General features: G+C 38.2%; 1 protein-coding gene across 2 annotated transcripts; it reads left to right on the top strand.

The window, feature by feature from the left end:
* Positions 1–1,561: 1,561 nt before the first annotated feature.
* Positions 1,562–16,960, top strand: LOC108967194. 2 transcript variants are annotated; one of them, XM_018930475.1, is made up of 6 exons: positions 1,562–1,779; positions 9,685–10,774; positions 10,844–11,039; positions 12,384–14,234; positions 14,512–14,632; positions 15,153–16,960. In XM_018930475.1, exons 3-6 carry the CDS (start codon positions 10,906–10,908, stop codon positions 16,725–16,727), a joined length of 3,681 nt encoding a protein of 1,226 aa, XP_018786020.1. In that variant the 5' UTR covers positions 1,562–1,779; positions 9,685–10,774; positions 10,844–10,905; the 3' UTR covers positions 16,728–16,960. The 2 variants fall into 2 exon arrangements, with proteins under 2 accessions (XP_018786020.1, XP_018786021.1); XM_018930476.1 differs by lacking the exon at positions 1,562–1,779 and adding an exon at positions 1,967–2,023.
* The last annotated feature ends 1,072 nt before the right edge of the window (positions 16,961–18,032 follow it).

Genomic DNA, 18,032 nt, shown 5'->3' with positions numbered 1-18,032 from the left:
TTACATCTTTAAATTTTGATTTTTGACTCTGCTGACCTAAATAATTGCCGTGATTAAACTTATTTATTTCCTAACAAGCATTTTCTTTTGCATTTTTGCGTCTCTGAAATTCAGTAAATGAAATATTATCCAAAATCGTGATAAAATGTAACTAAAAACAGGCTTTTAAGCAGGCACACTAATTATGAAAAGATATGGAAAACGTGGTAAATGTATCTGATATCTAAGATTTGTACAGGCACACATTCCATTTACGCGGACAATCTTATTGCCTCCACTAGCTTAATGCTTATGAGATCGAATTTGTCCTACTTTTACCAAAAAAACCTTCAATTAGTTCGTTTTAATGCAACACAAGTAAGTTAACGGGCCCGCTTTTCCATATACTTGTTTTTTTTATATCAGGCGGAGGTTATGGCTTCCTTAATCAAACTGCAGAAAGCTGAATTTAATGGATACCATGCTGAGCAAATTATTTTAGTTCGAATTTGACTAAAGCGAGATCCCTATGTGACAAGACCAAATGAACTCTCTGAAACCAACACGTTTGCTATATGAAGTGTGGACAGAGAGATCGGTAAGCTTCGCTTTTATGATTCTTCCTCGATAATGCGTCGATATTTTTACTTAAATGCAATGCAGCAATGATTTTCATAATCCAAACTTCAAACTAAATGTTCTTTGTTAACCCAGAGTTTAGTAATTTATGTTCTGAGTTTTTAATCAGGTTATCGCACTTTAATACCTACTTGCATAACATAAAGTATACGGAATCTAAAATAATTTGAGTTCGCAAAAATTGTATCGATTTCAGATATTTGAAAATTTTCGAAAAAAAATCTAAGTTAATCTCAAACTATTTCAGTTCTCAAAATTTTCATAGAATCCTGAATATGAGTGCAAATTTAAAAAAGGAGTTTCAACGCCTCTTAATTTATTGCGGCTCTTAAAATTTTCCTTCACACTAGGTATTTATGACTCAAAAATTCAATTTTTCTTCATACCAGACCAATGTTCTGCAAGAAAAACTCCAATTATTCACCTGTCTTAGGATCCTCTCCTATGAATTATTACCTTTTTTCTTACCTTAGAATGCAGCTTTAACTATATTTAAAATATATTTTTCAATGCAATGTACCGCTAATAAAACCCTCTCTCACTCATTTAATCATATTTCCACTCAGGTCGTAAGCTTTCACACTCAAATACTTACTAATTAAGCAGTAAGCGTTCAAAATTTTCAACTCACTTTCGATTTCGTTGGGAGCGCGTGTGCATAGCAAATAAGGAAGTGCTGGCTCACGCTCGACATTCAAAACAAAATTGCCAACAAATTACAACAGAGAAACCCGCACTCAAGCAAATTGAGAAAAAAGTGGGTAATTTTGCTGCGAGCCGCGGCAAAAGTGGCAACAACCTCGAGCCAGCAAGCGCAACCTGCTAACAAATGTAAACCAAACGTGTGCCGGCGCGGACGAACGAGCGCATGCGCAACAACCATCACAAGAAAATCCAAGAAAATAAACGAAACAAAAATATATTTTGTGCTTGCCAGCGAAAAAATAGCAGTATAAAGGCACATGCGAAAAGCAAACAGCGACGAAACGAAAGCAAAAGTGAAATATTAAGTAAATATAAAAGTAGCAACAAAAGTCCCCAACAATAAGCGCGTTGTCTGTGAAGCGCGGTTACGTGAACAGCGTTTGCACGGTTCGCTTCCGGCACGCGGGATTTTTCGCTTTTGGGGCCACATGCTTAAATAAGTGCAGTTATTGTGTGGTATGTGTAAATGAAAGAAACTGAAGGTGTAGTATACGCTTCTTAATGTCTAAAAATAAATTAGAGAAATTAAGTTGAAAGAAAGTGTTGTGGCGCGGAAAATCGCAGCGTTTCATTGTAGGCCGTTCCAGTGGGATGTTGTTTCAAATTTAATAAACTCATAAAGCCCACATACAAGACATGGAATAAAAGTGAAAGATTATGTATGGAAAATTGGTGCGTGAAGCAGTCAAACAGTGTAATGGTACAAAAATACCAAATTAGTGGTTGTAATGCTTTGACTCATACGTGGGTATTGATGAAGTAATTATCCCATTTATGCTTTAGGCTATGGGATGTTGTAACTGTGTTCAAAATATTAATACTATGAAGGTGTAGTCAACGAACTTATCACGTATGTCATTTAAATTTTTCGTAAAATAATTTCTAATGCAGTTGAAGGCGTGTGACGAAATGCTTGAAAAGATTACATCACACAGTTAATAAAAAAGATTAATTTCTTGAATGTATTTTAAATAAGAATATTATCATTATATATGACCTGGTCTACGAAAAGGGAGTTAACGTGCGAAAACTAGTTTTCTGGGAAAAAAAAAAGCATCTCATCTTCAATCCGAATCAACTAAAAAGAGAAAATTGATTTTTTGACACCTCGGCACCCTTTCCGTAGACCAGGTCACATATATAGTTTTGTCGCCTTGCCCTCGTTCACTACCAGACCCATTTTCTTCCCTTCTAGAACTCACGGCGCAGTGGTTGAAGCCAATGTTATCAATATCATCGGCATACGCCAGCAGCTGTACGCTCTTATAGAAGATGGTACCTTCTCTATTTAGGTCTGCAGCTCGAATTATTTTCTGCAACAGTAGATTGTAAAAGTCGCACGAAAAGGAGTTGCTTTATCTAAAACCCCGTTTGATATCGAACGGCTCGAAGAGGTCCTTCCCGATCATGACGCAGCTTTTGGTATTCCTCAACTTCAGTTTACACAGCCGTATCTCTCGTCCGAAAAGTCGTGAGCTGTTTGGCAATATGTAAAATAATCGTTTTTGACCACTCCCAAGTGAATGACACTCCGAGAGCTTTCATCACTTGCGTGAACATGACTTATGACTCCATCCATACGATTAGATGTTTAAAAACGCAAAACCTATTTCTTGTTCTTATCTTGCAGGTAAAAGAGAATCCTCAGATGATTGAGTCAAGCTTCCACGATTTCATGTTAACAGCTTTTAAATATTTTGAAATGGCTGCTTGAGTGACTCCCAAAAATTCGGCATCTGCCAACTTTTTATCCAAACCAAAATCACCAATTTACATCATTTAAGCCACAATTAGCACGTACGCTAAACTAGACCACCATTTAATCACCATAAACGTCCACTAAAATACAATGACATGCGACTGAGCTTTTCGTATTAAGGTACGTAGGTAGAGATGCTCCCCCTTGGTGCTCAAATTGCGCTAGTTGCGTGATTTTGAAGCATTTTCGTAACACCTTTCATTTTTTTCTATTACATTTTATCATTTGACAGACAATTTTATGTCTGTTGGATGCCACAAGTTTTAAGCCGGCCGGGCTTATGATAGAGCTGGGCATTCACAGAGGAAGTGGAAACAGGTTTCTTTACTCTCTTGGAGTTTGCAACTGCGGCTAATATTATTATAAGTCATCCCAATTTTTAACACATGATCTCCAGATGGCCAATGTTCCGTTTTGTTAGATGTTAGGCTATATATACTTTTCCTGAACCTATGTAATAAAACCTTAGTTTTTGCCTTGTCATATTTATGCGTTTCGCTGTCTTGCAACTAGTTATAGATTTCCATTTGTTCTGAGCTATTTGTTCAAATTGTGTATTGAGCTCCTTCTTGTCCGTTACTTGCGTGCACGGTATTAACTCTGCCTCGGATTCGTCCAAAGTGGTTTCTGACTTTGCCAACTCGTCTGATTTTTCTTTGCCGAATATGTTTCTATGCACGGGCACCTATATTAGAGAAAAGTGGAGTCGACCTGTCAGTGAGCTTAAAGCCTTTCTACATTTGTTGGCTACTTTGAAATTAATCTTTGGCGAAAACGATGCAAGCAATTCTGAATGGCCATCTGAGTATTTAGTATTTTCATGTACTATTAAACAGAACTCCAAAATACTTTCGTTTCCATAGTACTTCCACTTGAAAGATACTAGCTGTGTTTTGATAGATGTATTAAGAGAGCGAAATGAGCATCCATTATTCAACGTCCCTGCTTTGTAATCCATTTAGAACCCGTCGGCATAGACCGTTTCATTCTAGCCACATTTAAATACTATTATTGCTAATCCAACCTTAGAAGGATACAGTTATTCATTTCATTTAGATTTGCTTTGAACTGGTTTCTAATATCGCTATAATTCTCTGATACCAATCACCAACATTTTTGTATTCTTATAGCAGCAGATGTTGTTACTTTTCGTATTAAAACGTTTATGGTCAGTTGAGGCAGGAGCATAATATTAAATAACAATAATAATAAATATTAAATAAATATTAAACGCATCAATCAGTACCCCCTGCAAATATGCCAATATTATTATAATAAATTTTCTGATATTCTATTGCTTTTTTTATACTCTCGCAACAAAGTTGCTAATGAGAGTATTATAGTTTTGTTCACATAACGGTTGTTTGTAAGTCCTAAAACTAAAAGCGTCAGATATAGGGTTATATATACCAAAGTGATCAGGGTGCCGAGTAGAGTTGAAATCCGGATGTCTGTCTGTCCGTCCGTCCGTCCGTCCGTGCAAGCTGTAACTTGAGTAAAAATTGAGATATCATGATGAAACTTGGTACACATATTTCCAGGCTCCATAAGAAGGTTAAGTTCGAAGATGGGCAAATTGGCCCACTGCCACGCCCACAAAATGGCGGAAACCGAAAACCTATAAAGTGTCATAACTAAGCCATAAATAAAGATATTAAAATGAAATTTGGCACAAAGGATCGCATTAGGGAGGGGCATATTTGGACGTAATTTTTTTGGAAAAGTGGGCGTGGCCCCGCCCCGTACTAACTTTTTTATACATATCTCTAAAACTACTATAGCTAAGTCAACCAAACTGTATAGAATCGTTTATTTTAGGCACTTCCATATACAGTTCAAAAATGGAAGAAATCGGATAATAACCACGCCCACCTCCCATACAAGGGTTATGTTGAAAATCACAAAAACTGCGTTAACCGACTAACAAAAAACGTCAGAAACACTACATTTTACAGAAGAAATGTCAGAGGAAAGCTGCATCCAGGCTTTTTTTAAAAATTGAAAATGAGCGCGAAGTCGCCCACTTATGGACCAAAAACCATATCTTAGGAAGTACTCAACCGATTTCAATGAAATTCGGTGTGTAATATTTTCTTAACACCCTGATGACATCTACCAAATATGGATGAAATCGGTTGACAACCCCGCCTGAAATCTCGATTATCACTTTATCATGCGAGAGTATAAAATGTTCGGTGACCCCCGAACTTAGCCCTTCCTTACTTGTTTTTAATGCTTGTCTCCAAACCCATTATCCGAATGTATGAATTGCTCTAATGACAACCGTATCCATCACTATGACCATATTCGGTTTTGGGCCCCAGTTCTTGTTGAATATTATCTTGCACGCGCACAGGGCCTTTGTAAATTCGTTTCAGAATAATCATTTCACAGTTCAGTTTGGCATCGGTCTCAAACCCTACAACTCTTTACCTGGGGGACATATAAATTGTAGTTTCACTGAGAAAGCGAAATAATTTTTCGATTTTAATCATAAATATTATCAGTTTTTTAGTCTCTATAATAAATTAGTAAAGGAGTACTCTTTTTAAGGTACAAGGATCGACGTATTTGATTGAAAAAAATATTGTTTATGGTCCAAATAAATATACATAAATACTGATAAAATGCAGACTGCCCATCCCAATGCATGTTCTGAATATTGTAACAAAGCAATAATAATGAAGTTGCGCTATCAATTAGCAACTCCAATATCTTTAGATTTTTAATGTGAACAAAAAGTTAAGTAACGATTTGCAAAATTTCCAAGCTTTTAAAAGCCTATAAAAGAAAGGTTCCAAAAAATATACATATATTACATATATATATTTAAATTTCGCGAAAAGCTTTCGCTAATACCAAATTATCATACTAAACAAAATTTACGCAATCTTTAATCCACTTAAAAGTCATGCTCATATATTTGCGCGCAGTACGGGTAAAATCTGCAGATTAAAACTGAAATCGCTACACTAGCAATATCTCGAGCAGTTTCGCTTTCCCCACAGCAATAACGCACTGCACATTAGTCATGCTTAAAACACCGAAAAATTGCCCTAAAACAATGCGAGAGTCTCAACTCATTGCGCACGCAAACCGCAACCTGCCCAATAAACTTGAACTTGAGTGGCACAACTCAAGTTGCTGCGACCCTCGCCGGGGCACTGAGAGTGCTTAACAAGCAAACAGCTTACTTGCTTAACCTAGTATGGGTGAGAGAGAGAGAGTACGCGTAAGTACGTTAAGCACACGCGTGGTTTAAATGAGTGATATTAACGGTGTTTTGTAATGCAAGCTAACGGCGCGTAAACTTTAAGTCACAATAGCAAATGTCACGTTTAAAATTTCGCCGCAGGTGGCAACGCCAAAACGTATAATGGCATACAGTGCAAACCGGAATCACGTCTTCCAGTGGGTGTAATAAAATTTTAAATGCCCCTTTTACATTGATACTTCTTCACGGTGAATTGACAAGTGTGCGCCAACACATACACACACAAACAAGCTTGACGCCTGAGTTGCCACCGAGCTGCCACGAAGCTTGCTATGCATTGCACGTACGCAGCTTACATTAACAAACGAAATGCATTCGTTACTAGTCAATTTCCGGCAGCGACATGTCGTGCAACAAGCGGCAAATACATTGGCTACAGTGCCCCAGCAGCTGTGCATCCTCCTTGTTGCATCCTTTTTAACGATTATGGTCGAAAGCGGTATGCGCGTGTGTGTGTGTGGCGACAAATGTGCATATTTGAGTTGAGTTCTATGGCTGTGACACTCCTTTGCACTCAAAAATCTCTTGCTATGCTATGTTTGGCAAGCAGTAATTGTTGCAACAACAAGTGCAACTCGACGCTTGGGCGGTTGCAGCTGGCCGGTCAATAACAACGCTTGCTGACATGATTGCTTCGCAGCGCTTTGTAATCGTCCTGCTTTTATTGCTGCAACATTACACGCCCTTGTGTTGCTATTTGCAACCAATATCAACAGAAGTAAGAAAACATGCTTTATAACAACAACAAAATCTTTTCGCTGCAACAAGTTCAATATTAAGTTCATTCTGTGTGTGTGTGCCGTAATTCTACTTGCAACCATTAAATTTTCTGCTCACTTTACAAATGCTCCGTTACTCAAATTGTACTTGTAAATCTTCTGCTGTTGCAAGTTTTGTTACTTTGCCACATGCTGACTACGTTGACTAATAATTCTTAAGCTACTGTTACTGTAAATGTACTAATAATGTTGTTGGGAGTTAAGTTATATATTGTTGTTGTTGTAATTGAATATGATAGATCCTATAATTATACCAGTTCTATATGTATACATTTCTATATCAGTACATAAAATTTTTTTTTTTATTTTTTAATTGCAAACATCCTCAACGAATTTCAAAGTATAATATTTTTTCTTTTCGAAAACGAACAGTGCTTTTAAGAAAATGTTTCCGACCTCACTTGTACGAAGGTTAAAAAATTTGACAGACCGAATTTTTCATATTCTCCTTAATTTAGGCGTTCCATATACCCCAATGGGTCTTAGAACACGAATCTGAAGACGACAAGGAATAAAGCCTGCATTGTGGCGCAATTTTGATTTGTGTACTCAACGTCAAATTTAAGGACTCTATAATATATAAATTTTCTCAACAGTAGACAACTCGCAAGGTCACTCTAAGGTCCTTAAACAATGTCCAACTTTAAAATTTTTTTCCAGAAATAATCCTTTTTTAGCTTTATTAAGCATATATTTCCGTGTATTCAAAATTTTTATATTGATATTATTTTGCTACAAAATGGTGGTTAATATTCGGAGTCACCCTTTCCGGCTTCGTTATTAGAAGAACTCGAGCTACTTAAAACAAACGGGAACTTATTCTGTATAAGGTCTCACTAGTAAAGCACGAACATTTTTGGTTTAAATCATCTCGCTTGAACAGAGCATTTTTTTCGGTATTTTAATGTTTGAATAATTATTTGTTATGCTTTAAGATCCATTAATGTACTCTTAGTTAAAATATTGATTTTATGAAAATCATATACTGACTTAATTTAAGGCTTGTTATATTCCTTATCTAACGATGCTTTGTTAAATTGAGTTACAAATTAGGATTGAGTCAGAATCAGAAATCTAATTTGACTGACCAAATATTTTATTTGTCGATTCAAGCTTCAGAAATTCTTCTTAACATATTCCATCAAAATTTCAATCCTTTTCTGTACCAACTGTAAAGTTTTTGGCTGGACGACCTTTTTTTGGAATCTGTGTTTAGAAAAGTATAATAATTAATAAAAATAGATGAATTCATACATATATATATATATAATGACTTTCATTTTTCTAACAAGCCTTATGAAGAATAAGACGGCCAGTGTGTGAGTTGTTTATTTACAAAAATTATGAAAATACGTTTCCAAGTATATCTGAACAATATCCAAATTAATGAAATCAACCCGTGCTTTTCACTGCCCCAATATTCCTCATAAATCCCCATTTCCCATTTGATAATATCAGGTTGTCCTTGGAAACAGTCCCTTTTTTGAGAATATCTTGGAATCGAAAAATTGCGGTCTTCAGCAATGTAAACATTACCGAATACACCGAAAAAAAATACAGATCATAACATATCAAATGGCCCAAACGACAATTAGAAATCATATAGTATAACCCCTATTTGTAAATTCGGTAAATGTGAAAGGTACAAAGACGAATATATATTATATATTATTTGACTCTCTCATCGTAATGCAGAGCAACTATTTTAGTATAACCTTCGTATTTGAACTGAAAATTTATTTTTTACTACATTACACAAAACAACCAGCTTTAAGCCTGTTGAATCTTCATATCCAATATCCGAAATTTTATTTCTCAATTCGAACGCGCTTAGATGCGCTTGTGAAGCGGATAAGAAGGTGCCTACGTAAGCGGTTGTTTGTTGAGAAATATTTACCACTTACTGCATAGTTGTTGGTGTGTGTTAAAGAAAAATTGGTATTTAGGAAGGTCATTGTTTTAAACAATTTCAACAAGTGAAGTAGGCGTATAATTTCTTTAAATGAATCTAGTTTATATGTATATTTTAAGCTGTGGTATGTATGATTTGCATATGTTACTCATACGCCACAGCGCTCACATACCAAATGTCATTTCAGCAGTAAATACATAGTTCTTTGCATTCGAATTGCATAATATATTTTTAATTTACTAAAATTAGTAGGTAAGTACGTACTTATGTCAATGGATTGAAAATAAAATTGTATCGAAATACAGTTTTACTTATAAATACAGTGAAAATTCGGATAAGCCAAAGCAATAAAAATATTTAGTTGACAGAAAAGACACGCTCTTGCTTACGAAAATTGTGATCTCCAACATTTTTATTAGAAACAACTCACGTACAGTCAGTCACAGCACTCATAACGCAACTCAATCAACATAATTTGAATAATTTGCATGCCATAATTTCTATGATACCCGCTGTCACTCACACACGCGCGCGCGCAGAAACTCACTTAAACACTCCCACTTATTTTAGGCTCCATGACTTTCATAATACTCGCATAATATTTCTACTACTTAACGGATTTCTTCATTTATTATAGCGACAACTTTGCAGGCAACAACCCACACCTACCGCCGCTGTAGAATACCGAATCAACATAATACGCTAAGGACGCTAAAGAAGCCGCAACGGCAGCCAAGGAATGCTGTGACGTTGCATAATCAGGAAAAATTAAATTTGCGCTAAAAGCAGAGGTTTGTGAGAACGTCTCGATATCCATAAAGCAGTGTTAGCAGCAAGCAATGCAAATACGCGGCAAGCAGACAAATACGAAGTCGGCGCAAATACGAAGCTTGCGGGTGAATTGACTAAAGCATTTATTGTCGCCGATGAGCACGTGAGAATTGTCAAGTAGCTGCTGGAGAAGGAAAGAAAGAAAGCATAAAATTAAAAAGGTTGTATTATATATAGGAGAGTAGTAGAGTAGGTAGAGGACTGGGTAAAGGTGCGAGCAGAAGATCAAGTATTGAGACGAGTGAAGAAGTGTGTATTAAAACGAGTGGGAGACTATCGAGTGGAGACGCGGATAGTAAAACAAGTAAAGAAGCAAGTAGAGGAGCCACTAGTGCAAATCGCTGCAACTTAAAAGCTAGAGCTAAATACATATCTGTATTTGTATATATGTATGCGTAAGGATCACCAAGGCGTGCACGAGGAAAATAAGAAAAATTGCAATTTTTCCGCATTTCTAGATATAGTACACTCAAAGAGACCAAATCAAGTGCGAGGTGACAAATCGCAACGCATTGCATACATAACTAAAACCTGAACTCACAACCGACTTACCTCTACAATCCCTCTCGTGTGAACGGAGTCAGCTTATAAGCACATTAGTTAAAGACTATCAACACTTGTCGCAGCAGCAATTGCTGCTGGCTTATGTTTATGAATTGCTGACGCCGGCAACGTTGACATTTGCTGCAACATTTGCACGACAACAACAAAAACAAAATATTGACAGATAAAGAAACTCGAGTAGAACTACAGCATAAGCGCAGACTGCTGACAGACGACGAAGTGTGAATTGCTTTGGCGCGTGCTGCACCGCCTCTCGAGTGTGTGAGTGGGCAGCGGTTGCTGTCTGATTGCCTGAAATAATTCAAAGTCAAGTAGCGCCAAGTGTTGCCTGAGTATGTGTCTAATTTTTTATATAATATAACTTCTTTTCATATTTATTTTCTTCTACTTTCTTTACTCAGCACAGCAATTGTACACGTCTGCATAGCCTAACACAGTCAAGTAGCTCACCATTTTCGCTACAATGTTGCACACACCACCGAAATGTATGCAACAAATTGCAATTCTAATTATAACGTTTGCCGTCTACGTGGCGGGCATACGTAACACCGGCAACACGGGCGTTGGCAATGTGGGTGCAATCGCTGATTATGAGAGGTAAGTGTTTGTTGTGTGTGTGTACATGCAATGAGACGTGATGAGCGCATAATGAGTAATGAGAAAAGTTGCATTTTTAAGAATTTATTGTTGATATTTAATGCTGATTAAGGTGCAGAAAGCTTTTGGATTAAATTTTGAGTTGCAAATAGTAGTAGTTGAAAGCAGGGAAAGAAATTAAAGGAACATCGGAAGACACCGTCTAATATTTGACACCGCAAAACTTACAAAAATAAAAATATGACTTATATCTGCTAAAAATATTATATTTTTCATTAATATTATATAACTATAACAAGTAAAGAAGGACTATGCTTGAGTCTACCCCAACATTTTATACTGCTCAACTTTCAACTATTAAGTTAATATTAAGGAATGCTGCGAAAGAATTCAACAGTCATTATTCGATGAAATTCTGAAAAGAAAAATCATATTTGGTATCTTATTAAATAGCTTACATGATATAATAGGTTGTCAAAAACGTCTTGCGGTATTTTTATTGAATTTTCATTGTTCATAAAAAACAAAAAAAAAAAAAAACTCATGCCCAGCTCTTGACCGATGCTACGGCTGCTACTATGCCGGTCTCTTTCGACCAATTCAGCGATTTTATCGCAATTTTCGACGACAGCGTGGCGCATCTTCGACCACCTCTACACCACAACGAAAACGTTGAAACCATCGTTGTGCGGTGGAAATGCAACTGTATCGGGTCCATAAACTGCACAAATTTTATTGGCGGCTTGAGATGCATTTTTGCCTTTATCGTAGTACTACTGTAAAATACGCCGTATTTTCTCTTTATTTTGCTCCATATTTGCGACGCTATAACTTACGAACGACTTAAAAGAATCGACAATCAATCAAACACGTATTAGCGCGTGAAATGAGCTTTCCAAAAAGGTATAGCATGACCCGATGCGACGAATAAAACTAGAACTACGCGCTCTCAGCGCCAACTAGCGAAAATACCGCAAGACTTTTTTGACAATCTAATATTACACAGCAAAAACAAAATTTTTTATGTTGCCTGGATGTCTAAGCAAGTTTTCATGCTTTCAAATGTTTAGATTACGTCTTAATTCATGACAATATGGAATGTGATCTTGTTTTAAGCTAGCTGCATGTATCATATTTTGATACATATTGGCTCGTAAGTAATACAAATTTATTATTACATTCATGATTAGGGGTTTCGTACTAATAAAAACTATTAGTTCCGCAACATTGTACTATAAAATTATTGTTTTAAGTAAGGGTTTTTTTTCCAACACTATAATGATTATTTTTAAATCAATTAAACTTTATTAATCTCTCGAATTATTATCCACACTCCACTTGTAGTTATTCGGCGCCCTACAATGAAGACTTTCGACCCTCCCAACTGTTATCCGAGGTAACAGAGGTTATCTCAACTGCCACCGACAGGTTTGAGCGTCGCCAATCCAACACTGATAATACCAACTTTCGACCCTCACAAATTATCTCGTTTACGCCCTCCGACGCACAATCAGCGCTCAAGCAATATCCGCCCAGTTATCTGGAACCCAACTATCATGCACAGCATATAAGTAAAGGTGGACCTTATGGCTTGGCCACTTACAATAAAGACGATAAGCAATTCGCATTTCCACGTGAAACAGTGCAGGCGCCTTTGGCCGCCGCGTTAGTCAGTAACAATGCGAATATCGAAAAGTATCTTTACAGCGGTGCTAAACAACAACAAACGACCACACAGCAAACGCTTGTGCCGGCGCAATTACACACTACACCCATACTGATCTATCGTGACCCTTACACCAATAAGATCAACACCAGCCAAAGGCAACAACAACAGCAGAACTATCGACCACCGCCACCAGAGCCGATATACCAACAAGCGCAGTATGCCGAGGCGAGCCGACCGCAAGAGTACACCGTACAATCTATGTTGGTTGTGGGTGCCCAGCACTCCTCGCCCATTTACAATCAACAGCGTCCACAATTTGCCTTAGAGGGTGGCGAAAATAAACGACCAGGATATGTATTCGACGAGCAAGTGAGACCGTCTTATAATCGGCCGGTATACAGTACTGGCAATCGTTATGAAGTTGGCGTAACCTCACCGCCGACCAGCGTCGATTACAATCGACGTGATGGCGAAACACAAACGGAACGTCCGTTCGAGGGTAAATTGGGTGTATCGCCAAGTGAAGCTACAAAGATTTCCTACGATTCGCATGATTACCCACCGCCCAGTTACTACAAACAGCAAACATCGAATTTCCAATCACCGCAACGACAAGACAACCCACCAAATTACCAACAGCAATCAGCATATGTAACGGAGACGACCCCAACAGCGACAGCCATTAAGACGGGCAGACCAGAGTTGACGTCTTCTAATTATGCAAACAAGTTTGGTAATTATTTGCAAGGTGGTAAGGGTGGTGATGGTGGCTATTACAAGCGTCCACCGCCACATTACAGCAATGACATCTTGTATGTAACGCCAGCGCCGCCAACAGCACCCACACGGCCACCAACACCCGTACGACAAGGCGCAACTTACTACCCGCAAGGCAATGAGCCGATAAGACGTCCACCAACCTACGACAACAATTACAATCAGTATCAATTGGGCGAAATACCGCCACCACAAACATTTCAGTCAGCTTTGAGTGGTGGACAAAGACCACCACAGCCATACCCATCCGTACCAAATTACCAGCAGCCACAGAGCTACCCGCCTTCACAGAACTTCCCACCTTCACTGAGCTATGCACCTTCCGAAAACTATGCAGCTTCGCAGAGCTACCCACCTCTTCAGCAATACCCGCCACCACCAAGCTATCGTCCACCACTACCACAGTTTCAGCGTCCGCAACAGCCTCCAGCTGGCGGTGCTGGTATGGGCGGTTTGGCCACCTTGGCCTCATTCTTCACCGGCACACAACAGTACGCACCACAGTTCACTAATCTGCTCTTGGGCGGCAATGGTGGTGGTGGCGGACTGTTACATGCATTAACTGGTACTAGGCCGCTCGGTGGAGGCGGAGGTGGTCGTCCACCGAACATGCAACTCATAAAAGCTTTAGAGAATATTGCACGCAATGATGACTTGGAATGTGTGCCGAAGGTGCTGTGCAATATGATTGCTAGTCAAACACAACGTGGACAATTGCCCGGCTTCGTCACGTCGCCAGCAATAACGAAGTAAGTAAATATACATATGTGTATATGAAGAGATATGCAGGTATTAAAGCATACTTGTAAAAAATTTGTGCCTGTGGTAAGAGTAATTCAATTTTAATGTTACGGGGTATTAACACTAATGCCGTGCAGTGATTGCTTTTGAATGCAAAGTTTACCGGGGTCCGAATTGAACTACCCGAAATATTGTTCTTCATTTAAAATTTACATTAAATTGCTGGATTTTCTCGCCTACCATAAATTTCTGTACTTAATGAAACTTCTTCTCTTCTGTTCGCAGCTTCCTTGCCGGTTTTCCTGCTCAATCACCTGCGCTCATTTATGGACGTGCCGCTTTGCTGGGCATCAGCGGTGGTGAGCGCAGTTGTACGCAGACCTATGCGAAGTGTCCGAAGAATGAGGTAAGTTCGAAATAATATTGGGTTGTTCAAAGGTATCTACACACATATTTTGTGAAGGAGTACTAAGTCTGTTAGTGTATCAACCAAAACAGAGGTTTGACTGACAATTTTATGAGTTGAGAACGCAAATTTTGCAATACTGTATCCCAGTTTTCATTCCAACGTTGACTGCAAATGAAACTTTTATTATAAGACTCGAATTTATTAAAACTGTATACTTGAGGCATACCAAACAGACTGTAGAGCAGTTTATTACTAGCAGTTCGGCGTCCACACATCAACTTTCCAATAACTTACTAGCTTTTGAAGTCTAACTGTAGTCAGTAGATAGTGTTAAAATGTTATCAACCGCCTTGATATGAAGTGAAGGAAAAAAGGAATATTGTATGAAATAGGATCCATCAGTTGCGGTTAGAAGGAGACAATCAGATACATGACCCTTTCGGCAACCCAAAATTAATCCAAATTTACATTATTTTTCTCAGATATTAAACACTTGCTATTTCCAATTCCCCTCTAGTACGAGATTCTCTACTACCTGAACAATCATCGCGGTGGTTTCTTCAAATTCTTCAGCGAAGCGGAAGAGCAAAAACCCAGCGTTGCACAGCAAACGCAAAGCTCAAGTAGTTCGGGTGGTACCTCACTTTTCAGCCTGCTGTCAGCACTAACAGGCGCCGATCCACCAGTGACCACAACAACACCACGTCCTACACCGCCACCAACCGTCGCCAGCTTTGATATTACACAAGGCATTGGCAATTTCTTCAGTAACATACTTTCCGAATATATAAGCGGCGTGGAATATCAGCGAAGAAGCAGTCGCGCTAAGCGCGCCATTAGATTTGAGGATGAAAACCAGAAAACTGCAGAAGGGCGCTTAAAATTTCCAACAGCTGTTGATGCGGAAGACTTTCATGATGATGAAGATGATGAGGATACGCAAGATGGTGTCGATTTTGATGATGATGAGCATACGAATGAAGCAAATGAAAGCGCAGAGTATGGTGATACGCAGGGACGCGTGGTGTTCAAAAGTGGCGAACACGACACACATTTCTTTCCAGAAAATGAAGCACGTGAAATTGACGAGCGTCTGAAGGATATATATTTGCAGGAAGTGATCAATAAGTTTAATGCGGCCAAATCAGAGAGAAAACTCAAATTTCCCGCTGAAACAGATTCCAAGGTTGAAGCGAGTGAGCCATACGATGACGCTGTGAGGGCAGGCATTGAAGATTACGGTTATGAAAGCGGGAGACCCGAGGGCGTCGTACATTTTCATGACGATGAAAACGCCAGTGATTCAGTGTACAACAACGTAGCGCAAACTAGACCAACGCGACGTGGTAAAGCTGTGGTTTTCGAAAACGACAACGAAAACCTCAATTACGCGCCGTTACGTCAACCACGTGAGGAGTTTGATGTTGCTTACGAACCCCAAAGCGGTAAACGCATAATATTTCCCGATCACTACGAGAAACACATACGTAAAGGTAAAATTTTGAATAGGCCCATATTATATGCCTCCAACTACGACGACTATATGCAAAATGCGGAGGCAGATCGTTTGGTCGTATCCGACAGCCATCGGCCGGAGTACAATAATATCGCTGATAATGCAGATAACAGCGTCAGCTATGATGACAAACCCTTGGGTCCAATCTATATTAGTGCTACTTCAACGCAGCAGCAAAATACGGTCAGTAGCACCAACGTGCACGTATATAACGACAATAGATTACACTATAATCGTGGCGCCGATACTTACACGCCCTCAAGACCTACCAACTACTATGACACACACACTTCGTCAGCCGATTACAACAGCAATCGTTACTCGGCGGCCAACAGTTCTGCCAATCGTAAAAGACGTCCCTACTATGGTTCTTCTTCCTCGAGTAATCAGTATGATTACCCAAATAAAAATTATATTAGCAATAACCGTTATGGCAGCCGCTACCAGACGACACGCTATACAACAACAACGCGTTTACCACGTGGCAGCGATAATGACCACAATATTTATGTAACAAATGCTCAGGGTGTCACTACGCATTACATAACGCCAGATGGTCGCAAGGTGTATATATAAATACTAAATAGAATTAATTAGGAATTTTAAGCTTTGCTTGTAAGCTTAACCAATAAGAGGCATAATTAACTATAAATATTATATTTTAAGCAATTCGAAATTTTCCTTGTTATGTAAGTAACGAAATTTTAAACTAATATAATCTATGAATTATTTCCCAAGTATTCAGGTGGGGCTGCTCTTTCAACTATGGGCTTTACTTATAATAGTTTTGTTAAACAAGTATCGATATAATAACGCTACACTATTTATTTAACACAATAAAAATGTAAAAAATATAAAAACAAATATTTTTTTAAACTATTTCAATTAGGATTATACGTATAATATTTTTATTTATTTTTATTAATTATTATTTTTCCCATAAAATTGTAGGTTTATTTAGTTTAAAGTTAAGAATTGAAGCCATTTTGTTCGTAAAACCCCTGTATTGACAAATACTAGAATAGTTAAATTTCACAAGCTTTTCTGGAGTCACACTTTTCACCAGCAAAATACAGAATCGAGTAGCAATCACTTGTTGTCTGATCAATATTGTAATACAGATGTACAGGAACCTGCCAACCAAACTACCGGAACTTCTGGCTTCGATAAATGAGGGTAGACGCTGTTCTGTTGGAGCACAATACGTCTCCTATTGAGCAAAGCTGGCAGCTTCTGACGGTTTACTTGTTTCAGACGATGAAATTGTTAATAGTAATTACCCGAATTAAAAGTTCGGACCACAAGTACTCAGCTCATAGATGATTCCTTTTCAATCGCACTAAATACGTACCAAAATCGACCTAATTTTCCCTTGAAATCTATCAGTTTCCGTTGAGTCCCCATGATTTATTTTCCAATCATATTCGCTTGAAATAGCCGTAGCCAGTCGCTTTTGAAATGGATCGATTTTATTGCGAGTTAGCTGGCACTCACAGAAGGAACTTTGATCCATAAGACTTTTTGCCTTTAAGCACCCACACAACGAGCTCCATTTATAACAGTTTTTTAAGTAGAATGGCACTCCAACAAACGGTTTATCAGAGTTTATGAAATCTTTGTCAGCAAAATGACTGAAACGGAATTTAATCAACCGAAATAGCGAGTAATTGGCTGTTATGGTATAATGCCATAAACACTATTCACTTGCGTTTTCGCCTTTACCGCAGAAAACCCAAAAAAAATGGTCTACTTACTCTTTACGCTGATGTCACAAGCAATCGCAATTTATAATACATGTTCATAATAACATTTTTTTTTGTTCAAACTCAGTGTCGAAAAGATCAAGAATTATACCAAAAAATGCACACAAACTAAAGATAC

This window comes from Bactrocera latifrons, unplaced genomic scaffold, assembly GCF_001853355.1.
Source record: "Bactrocera latifrons isolate USDA-ARS-PBARC rearing strain unplaced genomic scaffold, ASM185335v1 scaffold_18, whole genome shotgun sequence".
Lineage (NCBI taxonomy): Eukaryota > Metazoa > Arthropoda > Insecta > Diptera > Tephritidae > Bactrocera > Bactrocera latifrons.
The sequence above is the reverse complement of the archived record's forward strand: the minus strand, read 5'-3'. Positions and strand labels throughout refer to the sequence as shown.

What these genes read in the sequence shown, in the direction of transcription:
- LOC108967194 (XM_018930475.1), top strand. Translation starts at nt 10,906, where the DNA reads ATGTTGCACACACCACCGAAATGTATGCAACAAATTGCAATTCTAATT. An exon ending in GCAATCGCTGATTATGAGAG is followed by an intron (nt 11,040 to 12,383) that starts GTAAGTGTTTGT and finishes CTCCACTTGTAG; the next exon opens with TTATTCGGCGCCCTACAATG. An exon ending in CGAAGTGTCCGAAGAATGAG is followed by an intron (nt 14,633 to 15,152) that starts GTAAGTTCGAAA and finishes ATTCCCCTCTAG; the next exon opens with TACGAGATTCTCTACTACCT.